This window comes from Colobus angolensis, unplaced genomic scaffold (genome assembly GCF_000951035.1).
Source record: "Colobus angolensis palliatus isolate OR3802 unplaced genomic scaffold, Cang.pa_1.0 Scaffold128, whole genome shotgun sequence".
Lineage (NCBI taxonomy): Eukaryota > Metazoa > Chordata > Mammalia > Primates > Cercopithecidae > Colobus > Colobus angolensis.
In genome coordinates, this window is record NW_012114030.1 from 665,159 (window position 1) to 683,721 (window position 18,563).

At 50.0% G+C, this 18,563-nt stretch overlaps 1 protein-coding gene across 1 annotated transcript in view; it reads right to left on the reverse strand.

Annotated features, from left to right (window-relative positions):
- Positions 1-5,151: 5,151 nt before the first annotated feature.
- The window catches only part of GSG1L (GSG1-like), a 95,968-nt gene continuing 82,556 nt past the window's right edge, over positions 5,152-18,563 (reverse strand). Inside the window, exon 6 of the mRNA XM_011933462.1 lies at positions 5,152-5,728. Coding sequence (XP_011788852.1) covers positions 5,631-5,728 — 98 coding nt within the window. The 3' untranslated portion in view covers positions 5,152-5,630. The remainder of the gene's footprint in view (positions 5,729-18,563) is intronic.

Consider the following 18,563-nt stretch of genomic DNA (forward strand, 5'->3'; position numbering starts at 1 on the left):
TGCACGCGTGTGTGTGAGAGAGAGAGAGATGGAGTCTTGCTCTGTTGCCCAGGCTAAAGGGCAGTGGTGTGATCTCAGCTCACTGCAACCTCTGCCCCCTTGGTTCAAGCAATTATCCTGCCTCAGCCTCCCGAGTAGCTGGGATTATAGGTGTGTGCTACCACACCCGGCTCATTTTTGCATTTTTAGAAGAGACAGAGTTTCGCCATGTTGGCCAGGCTGGTCTCGAACCCCTGACCTCAAGTGATCTGCCTGCCTTGGCCTCCCAAAGTGCTGGGATTACAGGCATGAGCTGTAATGCACCCGGCCTATTTAGAATTATTAATAATCTAGCCTCCATGAGGGTGAAGATAGTGTCTGTCATTCTTGTTCGCCATGGCCACTCCAGGGTACAGCTCTGTTCCTGTACACAGAAGTCCCTTCATAACTAGTTCTTGGATAAATGAGGCACCTAGCAGGTCTGTGGTAGCCTCGAGATTTGAACCCAGGCCTGTCTAAATGCACAGCTTCAGGGGCTTTCTTCCATCCTCACATCCTCCCAGACAGGGACTTGGCACCCTCGCCGCAGTGGCTCTTCCAGGGGATGATCCTCCCGCCGCGTGCCTCGTCCTTAGGCCTGGCTGCCGCAGACGAATCTCCATGAATCAAGCTGACATTTCCATTACCCGAGGGAGACGGGTATGTGGCCGGGATGGCTGGCTTTGGCGGGGGTGGCAGGGATGTGTGCTCGTCACAGCCACCAGCCGAAGAGGAAAGGCAGCCCAGTTACTCACGGAGGCCCGGGTCTGCCCATCAGCCCTGGGCCAGAGAAGGGACTGTGGCCTCATGGGTCCTCTGCACCTGGGGAGAGGGGGTGACATGGGCCAACAAGCAACAAGAGAAGCACGGAGCATGTGCAGACACAGGTGTGTGCCCAGGGCCGTCCGTGTATCATGAGCATGTTTGTTCAGCATCAGCACACGTGTGGCATTTCGTCCAGGGCGGGCAAAGCACGCATGAGTGTGTGTGCACAAGGTCAACAGAACACACAGTGTGGATGAGCAGTAGACACGCAGTTAGCACCTAGGTACATACAAGGTGCTGACTCACGCTTGAGCACCATCAATGTGTATGCGTATGTAGGGGGGTGAGGGTAGGGTCAGTGCTTTGAGCCAAAGTCAGTCTCTGATGAGCATGGGTCTGTGTGACTGGGCCACGGTAAGGTTGGCATGTACACATGAGACCAGGGCGTGTGGATGCAGAGACACGGGATGCAGGTGCCCAGGGCACAACGAGGTTGTGTAAGCACTTTGGGCTGTGGGTCACCCCGATATATATGGGTGTCAAGACCAAAGACACACACGCAGCCATTCTCTCCACGGTCGGAGCCTGTCTGCTCAGTGCCACGCAGGGGAGGGGTAGCTGGGAAAGCTGTCTGTGGAGGTGGGGGGAGGGGTCTTTTCTTCCCATCCAGGCCTCTGGGTGCTCAACCAAGCACCCCCTGCCTTCAAACCGGATGGTGACTCCCACCTTCCAGATTCAGGCAGATGCTGGCATTCACTCCCTGCATGAAGACAACTCTCATATGAACTCGAAGTAAACCCACTGGGATTACTCACCCAGCCTGCCTGGAAGTGCTTCCTCTTATCTAACCAGCAGCTTTCTTGCTGCAGGCTCCATGAGACTGACAGACAGCTGGTTCTCAGCCCCTGCCCAGGAGGTGCCTAGAAGGAGACCAGAGGATTTGAAGCTCAGTGGCCCTGGGAGCCTCCGACCTCTCTCCCTTGCCCCATGACAATGGCTGTCGCTCGAGCTGTCCACATATCATAACCACATGCGACTTGCACAATTGTTTATTTAACAGTTTTCTTTAAGCCAACTCTTTTTTTCTTTTTACTTAAATGCCTATTTTGGTTTCATCCTAAGCAGTAACGTCTGTGAAATCATAACACTGACGTGCCCACTGTACATTTTTTTCTAATACACATTGACATAAACACAACTATTAAAATAGATTAAAATTTTGCCCATATGTCAACTAAAATCATCTTCTGGACCTTCTGTGGTCCACTCGCCAACTTCAGAAGGACCCCGGGTGAGAATAAGAGCTCCGAGATGCCTGGTGGCCAGGGCTAGATCCCTGCTGGATCTGCCCCTGCCCAGCCCCATATATGGCAGTGACCCTCTCTTGCATGAGGCTAAAGCCCAAACTCCTTGTTCTGACATTCAAGGCCTTAGTAGAGCTGGACCATAATTTCTCTCCCAGGCCCATTTCCAGCCCCGCCTTAAGCCGCACCTAGTAGGTCATTAATATTTACTGAATGAATGAAAAGTGAATTAACAAATTGTTCACTTGATGAATCAATGCGTGAGTGAATGAGCACAAACCTTCAGCTGGGTGTCCCCTGAGCCCCTGAGACTCAAGACATCTGAACCACGAAGTCTCCATCTTCCCTGTCCCCCAAGCTGACCCTGTAACCTGAGAGTCATCACCAACTTTCCTTTTCTCCCACCTCAGTCCATTCCCTCCTAATTGGTTCCTGAATCTGCCTGCATGGTCCCCTCCCCAGGGCCACTTTCCTAAACCAGCCCACTTTCTTCTCTTTCTTGAGTGTAGCAGGGATGAGGAAGGGAGAGGCATCTCCCACATCTATTCTCTGCCCATAACTGCAGTGATCTTCCTCAAATGTACACCCAGGGGCATCCCAGTCTGCTGAAAGCATCCCACTGCCCACTACCCATTGCCCCAGGATACACTCTAAGCTCCCTGACAAGGTTTCTAGTCCCTCCTGACCTGGTTCCACTGCCCTCTGATGCCTAATTTCCCACCACTGCCTCCTGACCTCCCTGCTCTCCACACCGGCCATCAGGACTATTTTAAAGTCCTCTAATGTACTTTCTTTCCCTGCTATATGTTTGCCTGCCTGATGCCCAGGCAATCTTCATGTCTTGGCTTAAACATCATTTTCTCAAAGGAGCCTCCCTAGACCACAGCTCCCACAGCCTTGACTTCCCCTTGTTGTCCTGTTAGTAAACACCCACAAAGTGTTTACATGTGCCAGGCTCTGGTCTAGACACTTTAAATATGTTAACTCATTTAATTTGCACAACAGCTTGAAGAGGTAGGTATAATGATTATCCGGATTTAATGAATGAGGAAGCAGGCACAGAAAGGTCAAATAATTTGCCCAAGGTCACAAGTGGAGAAGGTGGAATCTGAACCCAGGCTCATGACAATAGACGCCCTCTCTGGATGCTCCAGCATCCTACCCCAAGTGCCTACCACAGTGCTTGGCACATAGTAGGGACACAGTGAATTATATCAGTGAATAGGTGGATGCACAGCTGGATGGCTGAGTAATGAGGATGAGTGATGCATGGAAGGAGAATGGATGGATGTCTGATACAAGGAAGGATGACAAGTAATCAATAGATGATGGATAGATAGATGAATGGATAGATGAATGGATGGATAATTGATGGATGATGGATAGATGAAGGAATGGATGGGTGATGGATAGGTGTATGGATAATGGATGGATAGATGATGAACAGATGGAGAAATGGATAAAGAATAAATGGATAATGCAGGAATGGATAATGGATAGATGGATAATGGATGGATGGATGGTTGATGAATAATGGACAGATGGAGGGATGAATGGATGAGTGGATGATGGATAATGGATGGATGGAGGGATGATGGCTGATGAATGATGGATAAAGGATGGATGGATGATGGACAGATGGATGAATGGATAGATAATGCATGGATAGATGATGGATGATGGATGGAAGGATAAATAATGGATAAATGAAGAAATACATAATGGTTGGATGAATAAGGGATGAATGGATGATGGATAGATGGAGAAATGGATAATGGATAAATAACTAATGAACGGGTGGATGGATGATGAATGGATGGGTGAAAGGATAGACAATGAATGGATAGATGGTAGATGGATGGATGAATGATGGATGGATGGATGGTGGATAGATAACTGATGAATAGGTGGGTGGGTGATGAATGGATGGATGAATGGATAGATAACAGATGGATAGATGATGGATGGAAGGATGGGTGGATGGATGAAGGATGGATGGATGGATGATGAATGATGGATGGATGATGAACAATGGATGTATAATAGATAATGAGTGGGTGGGTAATAGATGGATGAATGATGATGGAGGGATAAATGATAAATGGATGAATGAATAATGAACAATGGCTGGATGAGTGATGGATGATGGATGGATGGATAGATGATGGATAGCTGATGAATGAGTGGATGGATGGCAAATGGATGGATGAATGGATAGATGATGGATGGATGGATGGAAGGATGGATGAATGATGGATGGATGAGTGGAAAGATGAATTATGAATGATGGATGGATGATGAATGATGGATGGATATTAGATGATGAATGGGTGGATAATAGATGGATGAATGATGAATGGATGGATGTATAATGGATAATGGCTGGACGAGTGATGGAGGACGGATGGATGGGAGGATGGATGGATGGGTGGATGGATGGATGGTTAGATGGATGGATAAAGGAGAAGAATGTATTCTACTTGGGGGAAAGCTCTAGAAATTCTTCTGGGAAGGAATAAGGCCTCTTGGGAAATGACTGAACTTGGAGTCAGGAGTCCTGATTCAAACCCCATCTCTGCCATTTGCTAGCTCTGTAATCTCAGGCAAGTGACCTCATCTCTGTGACCCTAATTTCCCTCCTCTTTATAGTAGGAATCTGTTTCTCCAGGCATTTAAGCCCTGGGATTTTCTGTAAAGGTGATGCTAGGCACAGGGTAAAGGCTCCTCAGGGTCAGGGTGGTATGATGTCACTGAGCTCTGAAGAGAAATGTGGCTTCTTCACCCTCTCTGCTTAGGGCTTGGGTTTGGGGGCCCATTTCTTGCTCACCCCACATCTCTTGCTTGCCTGGCCCCTGCCTTGCCGATTCTCTGGAATCCAAGGCAGCCCTGCCAGCCTGTTTCCAGCCTGGGCTCTGCGCTCCCTCCCTGCCATCCTTCAGTGTCTGGCCCTGGCCTCTGCACAGTCTTTGCTGTCACCTTCAGCCTCCTTGAGGAGTCATGGGGTGGGGCAATGACGGGGCAACCACAGCCCAGAGAGCAACTGGCCTCCATACACCGCAAGAAAACAAGATCAACAAGCATTTATTGAGCCCCTGCTGTGTGCCTGCTGTGTGACACCGCTGCGGTGCCTGCACCACTGCCCCCTCCTTCAGGAAGCCACTCTCTGCCCCCCACAGGGCTCTGCCCCTCTGGGCATCTGACTGGCTTGTGGGTGCCAGTCATTCAGTGGCCAGTGGCCATGTGTCTTCTGGCATCGCAGCTGTGCCCAGCAGGGCTCCTTATGTGGTGATGGCAAGAGTCCGGGGCTGCTGTCCCAAAGTCATCCTGTGCAGCCCTGTGCATTCCCTTGGGCCTGCCCTGGTCCCATTTTCAAGGCCTTGGGGCCCAGGCAGTGATGGGCAGGACAGGCCTGGCATCTCCCACGCAGGCTGACTGAGTTCACGGCACACAGGCCAAGGTTCTGGGGGCACCACTCTGGTGGTCTTGCAGCAGGGGCTGGTGCCAGCGATGGCCTGAGGTCCGGGGGCCAGGTTGAGGTCTTGGTCACACCCAGTGCCCCAAGACCCAGCACTGTCGGTTCAGTTCTGGTGCTTCCTGTGCGGAGCTCCGGGGCCAGGAATCCGCCATGTGTGGCTGGTGTCCTGCCAGGAGACAAGGCGGTCAGTGCTGAAAGCCACCTTCCTCCACCCACACCCTGTCTACCCACTGCCCCCCACCCACACATCCATCACTTACCCTCATTTACTAGGCCTTCTGCCCATCATCCCATCTGTCTACCAACCCATGCCCCAACACTGCCAGCTCTCCACCCATTCCTCCCCTGTCAGCCACCCAGTCACCCACCAGTTCACCAACACACCTATGACTTAGTCATGTATCTGCCAATATTTGCTGCCATCCACTTATCAAGCCTCCAATGTATCCACAACTCTGCTCACACCCTCTCCAACCCAGAACCCGCTCATGCACCTCACACCTGCCAACAGGTGCACCACTCCTCCAGTCACCCTCCTACCACCCAGTAACCCAACCATCCTCCTACCACCCAATAACACACCTTTACATGTACACATCTGCCTACACCTAAAACATCCCCATATCCACCCCAGGCCCACCCAACAGCCATGATAGCACCCCATGCAGGCACATTCACCCACCTCACATAAAGCCACTCCTGCCACCTGCCTGCCCATTTTCCCTCCATCCTTCCCTTCCACCACCCACCCCTCAGCAAATCCACACACTTATGCAGCCGTCATCCACCACCATCCTGTCATCCTGCAGCTGTCTCCCCACCTTGTCATCTGCCCCCAGGCAGGCCTCCCTGAGCACCCCATTTGCCTTACATGTGTTCAGGAGCTGTTGTGGAGGGATATTAGAGGCGGAACAAGAGCAGATGTCTCCCAGGTCCCCAAGTCCTCGTTGGACCGCAGCAACTGTGTGTGTGGACATGGGTGTGCCCAAAGCTGACTCTGAGAAACTCCCTGTGCACAGAGCAGGGGGCACCTGCCATTGTCTACCACACTTAGTGGACCGGACAAGGGGAAGGGCTGGAAAGGCCCTCCCCCTCTGCCACTCTCACTCTTTCGTGTTTTTAGCAGTTCTTGGAAGATCACTCCCTTGTAATCCCTCAAGTGTCTCTTCAAAGTCTTTCTAGTGCACCAGAACCATTCCCATCTCATGCGGTGGCCTAAAATGTCCTTGTACCTCCTGCCAAATCAAATCAAGACCCAGGTTGAGTTTCGGCTCTCCAGGAAGCCCCCTCTGACATCCTCCCCCTGGCACTCAGGCATCTCCCTCCTCCCAGAGCACCCATCCTCAGCTCACACTCTGCCAGTGTCACCCCCGTTAGATCCCAAGGCCAGCGGAGCAATGACTGAGCCCAGAACGTATGCACCCCTGTGGACCAGTGGAGGTGGAGGTGGAAGGTGGGAAACTAAGGGAGAAGGCTGGTGTGGTGGAGTGGGGCCGGGAGTGAAGGGGAGAATGGAGAAAATGAACAGTTCCTGAGCGTGTGTAGCTCCAGAGGTAGGGTCTGCCCATTTTACAGATGAGGGAGCCGAGGCTCTGTAAAGATCAGCAGATGCTTTAGAAGTCACAGCTCTGATGGAGCTGGATTGAATTACTTTCCTGCTGATTCCAAATTTCAGCATTAAAAAAATGTGTTCCCTATAATTTAATTTTCCTACTCTGATTCTCAGACATACTTGTCATACTTTAGGGTGAGACAGGCTCTTCACAGAAAGCCCATTGAGGTTGGAATTCCTAGTGAAGCTAAGCTCCTACTTGCATGCCCCAGGGATGGAGAGCTCCTTGCTCCTTCTCCATCCTCAAAGCAGCTCTCATTATCAGGAGAGTCTTTCTAATAACAAGGCTTCATGACAAGAGTCAAAGAGGAAGATGGTTGTGTCCATAGCTGGGGTGGGGAGTAATTTTTTTGGCTTTCACTTTTTTTCTTTCTGCTTTTAATATTCTTTAGTGTTAGTGTTTTGCAAGTTTTACTATATTTATTAAGGAGTGGGAAACATTTTGCAAACATTTTGGAATCATTTGGCTTCAAAAAACACATTTGTTTTGGCCTCAGTCATGGAAACCATTGCATACTTTGGAAGTGTTGGCTGCCAAGATAGAGGTGTTTGGTTTATTTTTATTTTTATTTTTATTTTTTTTTTATCTAGAAGCAAATATTTGGTGCACGGAAAGGTACGATTGTTTTTCTAAATGAGCATTTAGGCATAATTTCAGCTGCTTGTACAGTGGCCGAAAAGCAGAGCCATGGAGAGATCATCAGAACAGAAAGAAAGTGACAGCATATTTTTTAAGGAAAAGGAAAGGCCACAATGCCTGTCCTTCCCTGAGTTAAAATCAGGCTCTCTGTTCCCTCTCTGTCCTCCTCCCTTTCTCTGGCTACCCAGGAGGCATTTGGGGGCTCAGAGTCATTTACAGTGTGTGTGTGAAGAGGGGAATGCTCCAGCAGCCCACCAGGGTCCCCCACCCATTTCCCTTCTCTCCTGGGCCTGTGTTGTAGATTAGGAATCTCAACTCAAAATGTCTTGTGGGCCCAAGCAGACAATGTAAATGGATGAGGTGAGTCAGAGACAGTGTCAATTGTTACCATGGAGAATGTGGGCTCAGATCTTCCTAAACTATTTTCTTTTGAGACGGGTCTTACTCTGTCACCCAGGATGGCGCGCAGTGGCGTCATCATGGCTCACTGCAGCCTCGAGCATCTAGGTTTAAACAATCCTCTCGCCTCAGCCTTCTGAGTAGCTATGACTGAAGGTGCACATCGCCATCCCTGGCTAGTTATTTATTTATTTTTTGTAGAGATGGGGTCTCGCCATGTTGCACAGCCTGGTCTTGAACTCCTGACCTCAGGTGATCTTCCCACCTTGGCCTCCCAAAGCCCTGGAATTACAGGTGTGAGCCACCACGCCCAGCTGGATCTTCAGAACTTTCAAAGAAACTGAAAACCTGGATCTCAGAACAAAACCTCCTGGCTTTTAAATGACGACGGTTAAGGTTTCAAATGTATTTTCAACAATCTGCAGGCCAAGTAGCATCTCTCAGGCTGTACTCAGCCCACGAGAGGCTGTTCCCAGCCTGTGTCTTTGTTCCATGATTCTGTTCCATGGCTTTGCATAGGCTGATCCCTTGGGTACGAGCACCCTTCCCTGCTCTTCTCCGGCTGTTGACTCCCTGATTTTTTCAAATGCTGCCTGCTCTGGGAAGCATTCCGTGGCCCTGTAGAATCCTTCCTAGAGCAGGCAGCATTTGAAAAACGGAGGCTTTGCTCCTTTCCCTGTGTGCTTCAGCAGGTTGCATAACTCTCTCCCTGAACTCCTCACTTTGTGTTGTAATAGCCAGGTCAGCGTGGGTCTCCCCAACGAACCTGGGGATGAGACATCTTTATGAGCAGGGCCAGCATCTGCTTCATCTTGGAGCCCTGAGACTCCAGCCCCTGGCCCAGCACAGAGCAGGTCCCAAACTGACTCTTTTTTCTTTCTTTTTAAACAAATGAAGAAATCGTGGAGGAAGAGGAGAGAGTGGTTCCTGCGCTTGGGATGCACCTGCTTTACCTGCTCTGAGCTTCTGTACAGTATGAAAAATGCTTTTGCTCAAACTCTCCTCTTTTGGGTGATGGCAGGGGGCTGGGGAGACTGTACTTTGGTCTAACAGCCAAAGGTTCAAACTCAGCCTTCACCGCGTGCAAATTGTGTGAATTTTTTCAAGCTGTGTGGCTTCTGACAGCAACTTCACCTCTCCGAGCCTGCAAATGGATGAAAGCTACAAAGGAGTCGGCAGGCCCAGCAGGCGCCCTGCAGAGAAGCCCTTCCCTATCCAATCTCAGACACAGATGGATGTGGAAAGAAGACAGCTCTGGAAGCACTAGAAGTGGGTTGGGTTTGAGAGCCTCTCTTCACAAATGGAGAAACCAAGGCCCATGGGTGGGAAAAGATTTGTCCAAGGCCCCACTCACAGGGTGGTAGCAGGTTCTGTGGTTTCCATTTTCTGGGAACCTCCCAAGGTTAGCAGAGTGTGTGACCACAGGAGGTTCCCCAAAGATGTGATTTGTTTTCCCTTTAAAATCCGGATATCAAAACACGAACATATTTAACATCAGATTCCTCCAGCCCTATCTCATCCATTCCTCAGTGAGGAATCACTGTCTTGAACCCTCTCTAAGCCACCAAGATCTGGGGATCAGATGTAATTGCTGAATTGAATTAAATCACATCTACCGTTCCAAAGTGGATTCATTGGGTTGGAAGGGCCCTTCAAGACCAGTAATGTCAATGTCACCACAAATGCACAGATCAGGAAACTGAGGCACTTAGGGGGAAAACTTGCTCAAAGTCTCTCTGCAGCTGGCAGAGTGAGGTTAGCAGGTGGCAGATATTGGTGCTCCTGACCCCACGGTAGCCCAGCCTGGCACGGATCAGCTGGGTCCCTTTACAGGAAAGATCCTTTGGGCCAATCACCCAGCCGCTGTCCGAGGTGCTGAAAGCCTCTCTATAGGACTCACAGGTCTGCCCAGAGCCAACTGTCTGGCTACCCAACCTTGACCTCTGCCCTCCAGAAAGAAACGAAATGTGAAGAGTGGTGGAAAACAAATCGGGGATGGCGCTAAGAAATCGGGCTTTGGAAGTCTGTCAGCTAGTGACACTCTCATTGCTCTTGTGTTGCCCAGAATGTCACCACCTCAGCAGGGCACCCTGATTGCCTCTCCGGGTCCACAAATCTCTACCATGAGACGGCTTCAGAGGTGCCATCATATATGGGAATATCTGTTTACTGGTTTTCTCCTCATCTTGCCTTTGAGGCATGTGTCACAGAAGGACAAAGGCCAGCGCTGCTTTCCCTCACAGCTGCATCCCTGCACCAGCACAGTTGCAGGCAGTGTTGAAAGCATGTGTCTGCAGAATGAGTGAACAGTGGAGGGCTCAGGAGGAAGGGCAGGCTTGAGTGGGACAGACCCGTATAGAGGGAAGTTTGTGTCTTCTGGTCTACCTTGGGCAGGTTATTTTAGGAGATTGAATGGGGGCCATCTATCTCTTCACTGGGGTCATCTTCAGGGATTCCAGGTTTCTGAGCCATGACATTCTCTTTGTCTCCTTCTCACCCTTGGGATCAGACAGAGCCCACTGCAGCTGCCACCTCTTCCCAGGGTCCCTGATTCCTCAGTCCTTTATTAGACATGTGCTGGGCAAGTACTGTGAGTCAGCCTCCACATTGGCTACTGGGTTTACAGACGTGAGTGAGATGCGGCCCTGCCCCTGGGTGCTCACAGGCACACATATGAAGAGATGACAAGACCAGACATGCCTCCCACTCCTGCTGTGTGCCAGGAACCATTCAACGTGCTTCCTGTCTATGGACTCATTTAATCCTCAAAAAGTACAAGTTAGGGGCCATTACTATCCCCATTTTCCAGGTGAGGAAACCAAGGTCCAGATAAATTAAGTCATTTTTTCAAGTTCTCACTGCTGGGATTTGAAGCCAGCCAGCTTCACTCCAAAAGTTGGGCTCTCATCAACAGATGATTGGATTTAAAACTATGCAGCCCCTAAAAAACAACAAAATCTGCTGGGCGCAGTGGCCATGCCTGTGATCCCAGCACGTTGGGAGGCTGAGGCAGGTGGATCAATTGAGGTCAGAAGTTCGAGACCAGCCTGGTCAACATGGTGAAACCCTGTCTCTACTAAAAATACATAAATTAGCTGGGTGTGGTGACAGGTGCCTGTAATTCCAGCTACTTGGGAGGTTGAGGCAAGAGAATTGTTTGAACTCGACAGGCAGAGATTGCAGTGAACCGAGATGGCACCATTGCACTGTAGCCTGAGCGGCAAGAGCAAAACTCCATTTCAAAAAAAAAAAAAAAAAAAAAAGGAGAGAGAGAGAATGAAATCATGTCTTTCGTAGAACATGGATAGAGCTGGAGGCCAGCTCTTAAGTGAAATAACTCAGAAGCAGAAAATCAAGTATCACATGTTCTTATTTGAAAGTAGGAGCTAAACAACAGGCACATACGGCCTTAGAGAGGGAAATAACAGACACTGGGGGCTCCACAGGGGGAGGATGGGAGTGGGGTAATGGCTGAAAAATTACCTACGGGGTACACTGTTCACTGTTCAGGTGGCAGATAATCAGAAGCCCAACCTGAGCATTATACAATACATCCATGTAACAAACCTGCACCTGTACCCCCGAATCTATAACAATTAAAAAAAATTAAAAACACAAAGATTGGGCTCATAACCATTATAAAAATTTGGCTCATAGATAAACACCAGGAGAGTGAAAGGCGGAGACGAATGTGTCCCCCTCTGCCAGGAGCTGGGGAAGGGGCTGGGGGCCATTCCCAGACAGTTGAGCCAGACTTCAAAAGCACTTGCAAAAGCTCCCAATTCCACTGGTAGAGTTTGTTTTCCACCCAGTGGAGGAAGGGAGCAGAGCATTTCATGCAGAAAGAACAGGGTGTGAAATAGGTCCTTGGCAGGCGGATGAGGTTCTTCAGGAAGTGTGAAAAACCTAGCAATGTTGTGGTTTCAGGGAGGCAGGTGGACGGGTTTGGCCTGAAAGCAGAGCACACAGGGATGAAGGGGTAAGGCATGGAGCATCGCAGCTGCAGAAGTTGCTGGGTGGCAGGTGTAGAAGACCCAGCAGGGCCCCCTAAACCCCTGCACCCCAGAGCTTTCTGCCTTATCATGACACTTCCCAGCTACAGATTCCTTGCCTGCCCCACACTGAGGAATTGGGTGCTTGAAGGCAGTCTATTTTGACACCTGCCCCAAGTGTTTCTTAGGGTTAGGCACGGTTGTGGTACCACTGCCTTGGACAGAAGTGGGCATAAAGTAGAAGAACCATGTCATAACTTTAGCTTGGAATCAGACAGGCTTGGGACCCCAAGGTCACAAGCTTGTCCCCAAAGGACAAGTGACTTTGCCTCTCAGAACCCAAGTATTTTCCCTTGTAAAACAGAAATGCTACTCACAGCACACACCTCCTGAGGACTAAGTGAGCTAAATCACGCGCCAGAAACATACTGGTGACCTACTGTGTGCTAGGCCCTGGGGATGTCACAGTGAATGCAGCAACAAAGTCTCTGTGCTAGTGACATTTCCATTTCACTGAGGAGATGCTGGAAATAAACAAGGGAGCAGGCCGGGTGTGGTGCCTCATGCCTGTAATCCCAGCACTTTGAGAGGCTGAAGCGGGAGGATTGCTGGAGGCCAGGAGTTCGAGACTGGCCTGGGCAACATGGCAAGACCCCATCTCTACCAAAAAAAAAAAAAATTAACTGGGCATGACGGCTCAAGCCTGTAATCTCATCACTTTGGGAGTCCAAGGCAGGAAGATTATTACTTGAGGCCAGGAGTTCGAGACCAGCCTGAGCAACATAGCAAGACCCCATCTCTACAAAAAATAAATTGGAAACATAAAAAAAATTACCCAGGTATGGTGTCATGTGCCTGCAATCCCAGCTACTCAGGAGGCTGAGGTGGGAGGATCCCCTGAACCCAGGATATCAAGGCTGCAGTGAACTATAATCACACCACCGCACTCCAGCCTGGGTGACAGAGCACAACCTTATCTCTAAAATCAAAACAAAACGAAAAAAGCAGAAAAACGAGTGAGCAAAGAAAGGCTCAGAGAGGGACAAGTGACGGAAAGAAAAATGATGATGCAGGAGAAGAAGGCGAGAGAAGGCCTTGTGGGAACGTGTGAAGAGGGCGGGCACCGAGCCAGATCCCCACTAGAGCTGCTGTCATAGGAGGTTTCAGAGCTAGGAAGGACTGGGGAAGACATGATCAAGTTTATGTCTTCAGAGGATGGATTGTAAAGGAGTTGGCCCTAGAAGCAGCAATTTCTATCTAGAAGTTGCTGAATAGTCCAAGCAAGCGACAAAACGCAGACTGGCTTCTGACCAGAGCTTCAAAGGGACAGATATTGGCCGAGGGTTGAGGGCAACTCCGAATTTGTCCTGTGGATCAGCAGCATCAGCATCGTGGAGAAGTCAAAGCTGCAGAGCCCTGGGTCGCCCACCAGAACTCCTGAATCAGAAATTCTGAGGGTGGGGCCCTGCAGTCCACCCGTTAAGAAGTCCTCCATATGGCTCTGATGCTCCTGTTGGCTTGGATCTCTCGACCCCCAATGCTGAGGTCTCAGATGTCTCCAAGCTGCGTGCCCATCTGCGCTTCCAGCAAATTGACATTGATATTTATTTCAGAAATACTGTCTGTTTCCATTTTAATAAAGGAAGCAACTCGAGCAGGACTCTATTGGATTTGATTTTGATCTAATAAAAATGCCAAGTTGCTCTGGGTCCAGAAAAATCTTTCTTGAAATTCCCTCTGCTATTTTGAGGGCAGCAGCAGTGGCAGAGACCCATCTACATGGAGCTCCCAGAAGCCACCTCTGCACCCGGCATGCGACAGCCTCTCGTGGAGCCCAGCCTTAACAGACACACCTGGCGAAATCAAAAGCTTGTCTCCGGCATTGAACTTGACAGCTGCAATCAACTGCAAACCTCAGTTGCCCCCAAAAGGAAGATGCAGACACCTGGACCATATGGCAACATCGCTTCCATCAAATGTCACATCTGATGTGCTCCTGAGCTGGCTGGTGGCACCACAAAGTCCCAAAGGCAGGTTTCAAAAGCAACTTCCTCAGGAAAAAGAATTATAGCCAAATCCATATCACAGTAGCCCCCCAAAATAGTAACTTTGGGGACAGTTAGGATAACCAGAAGTTTGTGTAATTGCTAATATAAAAGTAGCTTCTCAGATGGGAGGTGGTGGGAGAAACGTGGAGGTTGAAAGCCAACAATTAAGCACCTATTATGTGCCACACATTATTTTAGACTCTTGGGATATACACAAGTACAAAGCACACAGGTGCCTGTTCTCATGGCACTTGGTGGAGAGAGGCAGCAAAACAAAAACCAAGCATGCGAATATAAAGGATCATTTCACAGAGGGACAAATGCTATGAAGAAAAGAGAACCTGGTGATATGGGGATGACTGGGGAAGCTGGTGCAGATCAGGGAAGGCTTCTCGGAGGAAGCGGCCTTTCAGCTGACTTAAAGATGAGACGAAGTCAGCCATATCATGATTTAGAGGGACAGCATCCAGGCAGAGAGAACAGCAAGTGCAAGGGTCCTACAAAGGGAATGAGTTTTGCATGTTCAAGAAAGATGAAGGTCGGGTTGGCTGGGGCAGCATGGGAGATGGGGAAGAGGGAGATGAGATCAGGGTCCTAGGGGGTTGGGAGCCTAAGAAGGAGTGGCCTCTCCTCTCTCCCAGGGTAAGGAGCAAGATCTAAATGTCAAGCTGAGTTTTATTGCCGAGTGGACCAGAGATCCCAGCAAAGCGGATTTGCCTTACAGTGCTGTAGTTTCTCTGTCTCCGTAAGAAGAAGAATCCCCGCTTCTCAGGGCTGGATCAGCCATCAGATGAGATGGCAGCGAAGTCCTTAGCACAGACCTGCACACAGTAAGTGTTTAATAATGCGGGTTCCCTGACATCCCTCCTCCCCCGTTCCTCCTGCTGGCAAGTCAGCCCATCGCAGGATCTGAGCAGCTGCTTCCTGCAGAAATATTGCAAAACTCGTCCAGGCATTTCCAAAATATTTTCTTGGCTGAAAACCCACTAGCGGCTAAGAGGCCGAATTCTGAGACGGCAGCATTTCCATATTCATTTGATAGACTGCTTCTCTAGACCATGAGCTCCATGAGGACCAACGCCATGTCTGAAGGCGCCCCACACCCCACACCCTCAGTACCCTGCTCAACCAATGGAGCTGCCGACTGACATCACCTAGTGGTCCAGGGGTTGAGTGATGAGGTCAGACTGGCTGGGTTCAAATCCCAGCTTTGCTACTTTGTAGCTGTGTGATATGGAGTAAGACATGGTCTTAACCTCCCTGGGCCTCAGTTTCCCTGTCTGTAAAATGGGTCTGTATTTAGGGTTAAATGAGTGAAAAAGTGTGAAGTCCCGAGAACATGCACAAAGGTGAGATATTGTGATTAGATCTAGGGGACCGAGTTCTTCTTGCTGGCTGTTTGCATAATCAAATGCAGGTACCATCATGATAGCCATGGAGGTCCTGCCAAGGGGGATCACCCAGGCTAAATCCCCCTTCCTGCTTTCCCTTTCCTGCACCCCAAGTCATCCTGAGTGGGATAAGGCACCATGCCCTGCTATCCTGGACCCTGCATTGACCCCATTCAAGCTCTGGCCACACAGTACACTAATGGCCTTGGTCTGTCTCGCCAACAAGACCCGGAAGTCAGCAGGGTGCAGTAATGTGCCTTTTTCATCTCCATGCTCCCAGGAGCCAGAGAGGCCTCTTTAGTAATGATTTGTGGAATAAATAAAGCAGCCTGCTTCAGGATCCCTGAAGTCACGGGATCTCTCACACGTGCCAGCATCCAGCCCACATTCCCCCAACGCCTGCCTCAGCTCTGACCACAGAGGGGGTCTCTTCCTTCCACGCTGTTTGACGTGGGAGTTCCCAGCACCTCCACTTTCCCCGGGGAATGACGGCCATCCCTGCTAATGCTCAGCTTCCTGATAAAAGGCATACCTGGCGCAGGGGTTGTGGGATCTCAGGCTCTTTTCTTCCCTGAGAAGCCAGGATTTGGAAAGTCTCTGCGGGCAGCTGACAGTTTTCCACAGCTCCTTCTCCACCGGCCTCGGTGGCTCCTCTGAACCCCCCGGAGGTTAGGCCCCTTTTGTGTCACTGTCTCTCCCTACCCTACACATTCTCCCCACATGCTCTTTGCAGTCCCTGGGCTTCAACCATCCCATACTATACTATTACCTTTTTATTTTTTGAGACAGCCTTACTCTGTCACCCAGGCTGGAGTGCAGTGGTACAATCACAGCTCACTGCAGCCTCAAACTCCTGGGCTCAATCAATCCTCCCACTTCAGCCTCCAGAGTAGCTGAGAATACAGGCTTGCACCACCATACCTAGCTAATTTTAACTTTCTTTTTTTTCAAGATGGGGTCTTACTATGTTGCCCAGGCTGGTCTCGAACTCCTGGCATCAAGTGATCCTCCTGCCTTGGCCTCCCAAAGAGCTGGGATTAAGGCATGCTCCACTGCACCTGCCTGTCTCTCTGCCACCGTTTTAAGCTCCCCTCCATTGATCTGGATGCCTCCCGGAGGCCCTCACCAGACCCTCAAACTCCACACAGACAAAGCAACATTGCCCTTCACAAACCGACCCCTTCCCATGTCCTTCCATCAGTCAGGGACCCCATGCCCCTGACTGCTTGGGCAAAAGTTCTGTGCATATCCTAGGTCCCTCCCCTCCCCCGGTCCTCACTCAAATGAGTCACTTATCTGATGCTGTCCCCCCAGCTCCACAGTGGTGCACACGGCTGACCCCCAACTGTGCAAAGGGGGCTTTCTCCATCCAGCCCCAAGCCCCTCTGCCCATGCCCTGAGCCATTACCTCCAGAGAACTCATGCACCTGACCCTCCCCGCAGCAACCCTTGAACAATGGCCCAGGAGAGGCACCTTCCTATCTGCAGGGGGATGGCTCAGATACATGTGCTCTGCACTGGTGCCCCCAGCCCCCAGCAGGCTCGACGCTGTGCCTTTGACTCGCCGCCTTTCTCTCCCTTCTTAGTCTCTCTTCCTCACTCCTAGTTGGGTGTTCTTCGATCATGAAAATAAAGCACTTGCTGTTGTATCCATCTCAAGGGATTTCCAGGGAAACCCAAACCAAGACACTCTGAAAATTCTACCAGCAGAGGGTCCTTGATCTACCCACTTTTATCTCCAACACCACAGTTCAGGCCACCACCATCATGTCTCCCAAGAATGACTGCAACAGCAAACATTTTGTGCATATTGTAGGTTACAAGATGGTCTCTTGGCCTTGAGTTTGGCTCTTCTCTGATCCTTTTCCCACACTGCAGATATATATATATATATATATATATGGATAGATGGTAGATAGGGTCGATAGGATCTGTAGATAGATGACAAATAAATAGGTAGATAGATGATAGGATTGATAGATGATTGATAAATAGATGATAGATGGATAGATTTAGATAGATAAGATTTATAGATGACAGATGATTGATGGATAGATGGATAGATAGATGATTGACAGATGAATAATAGATGGATGATGGATGAATAGATTAGATAGATAGATAGATAGACAGATAGACAGATAGATAGATAGATAACTAGGGAGGGATGGAGAGAGAGAGAAATAATGTGGACATGTCTTCTCTCTGCTTAAAATGCCCCAGGCTGCCTGCTGTAGAATCAGCTTCTCTTCCACCGCATAGTGAACGCCATCCCCGTCCTGCCTCCTGCCAACCTCGGCGCCTCCAGCCCTCCTGCCTTCCCATTGCCCTTCCTGCCTCAGCCCATCCGGTCTCCTGGTTATTCCACAAGCACTGTCTGGCTCCTTCTGGCTCTGGGATACACAGGTCCCTCTGCCTGCAAAGCTCTTCACTGGACTCCTTGCCCTTTAGGTCCGTGGCTTCTCAGAGCGCTGACTCTAAAGGAGTGCCCCTGCCCTGTTTTCTCCTGATCACCGTATGTTCCTCCCTTGTTTGTTTTTGAGCTCACTTACTGAGTGATTCTCTCTCCCCTCGGACTGTGAGCCCCTGAGGCAGGGGCCGTTGTCTTGCTGTCTTGCCTGACTCCTTGCTGTCTCTCTAGCACCCACAGGGCTGACATGCACAGATGCTCAATAAACACTCACCAAGGAATGAAAGATGAAATTCTCCAGACTATTGACTTATCGAATGGGTCTGATGATTCTTTCACAAGGAGAAGCTGCTTGAGGGGGCACTAGGCACCAGGTCAGGGGGTGGCTGTATGGGCTGAGATTGGGGATGGGGGGAGGGCTGCAGGGATTGGGATTGGGGGTGAAGCGGAGGGCTGTGGGGGCTGAGAATGGGGGCAGGGGGAGGGCTGTGTGTACTGGGATTGGGGAC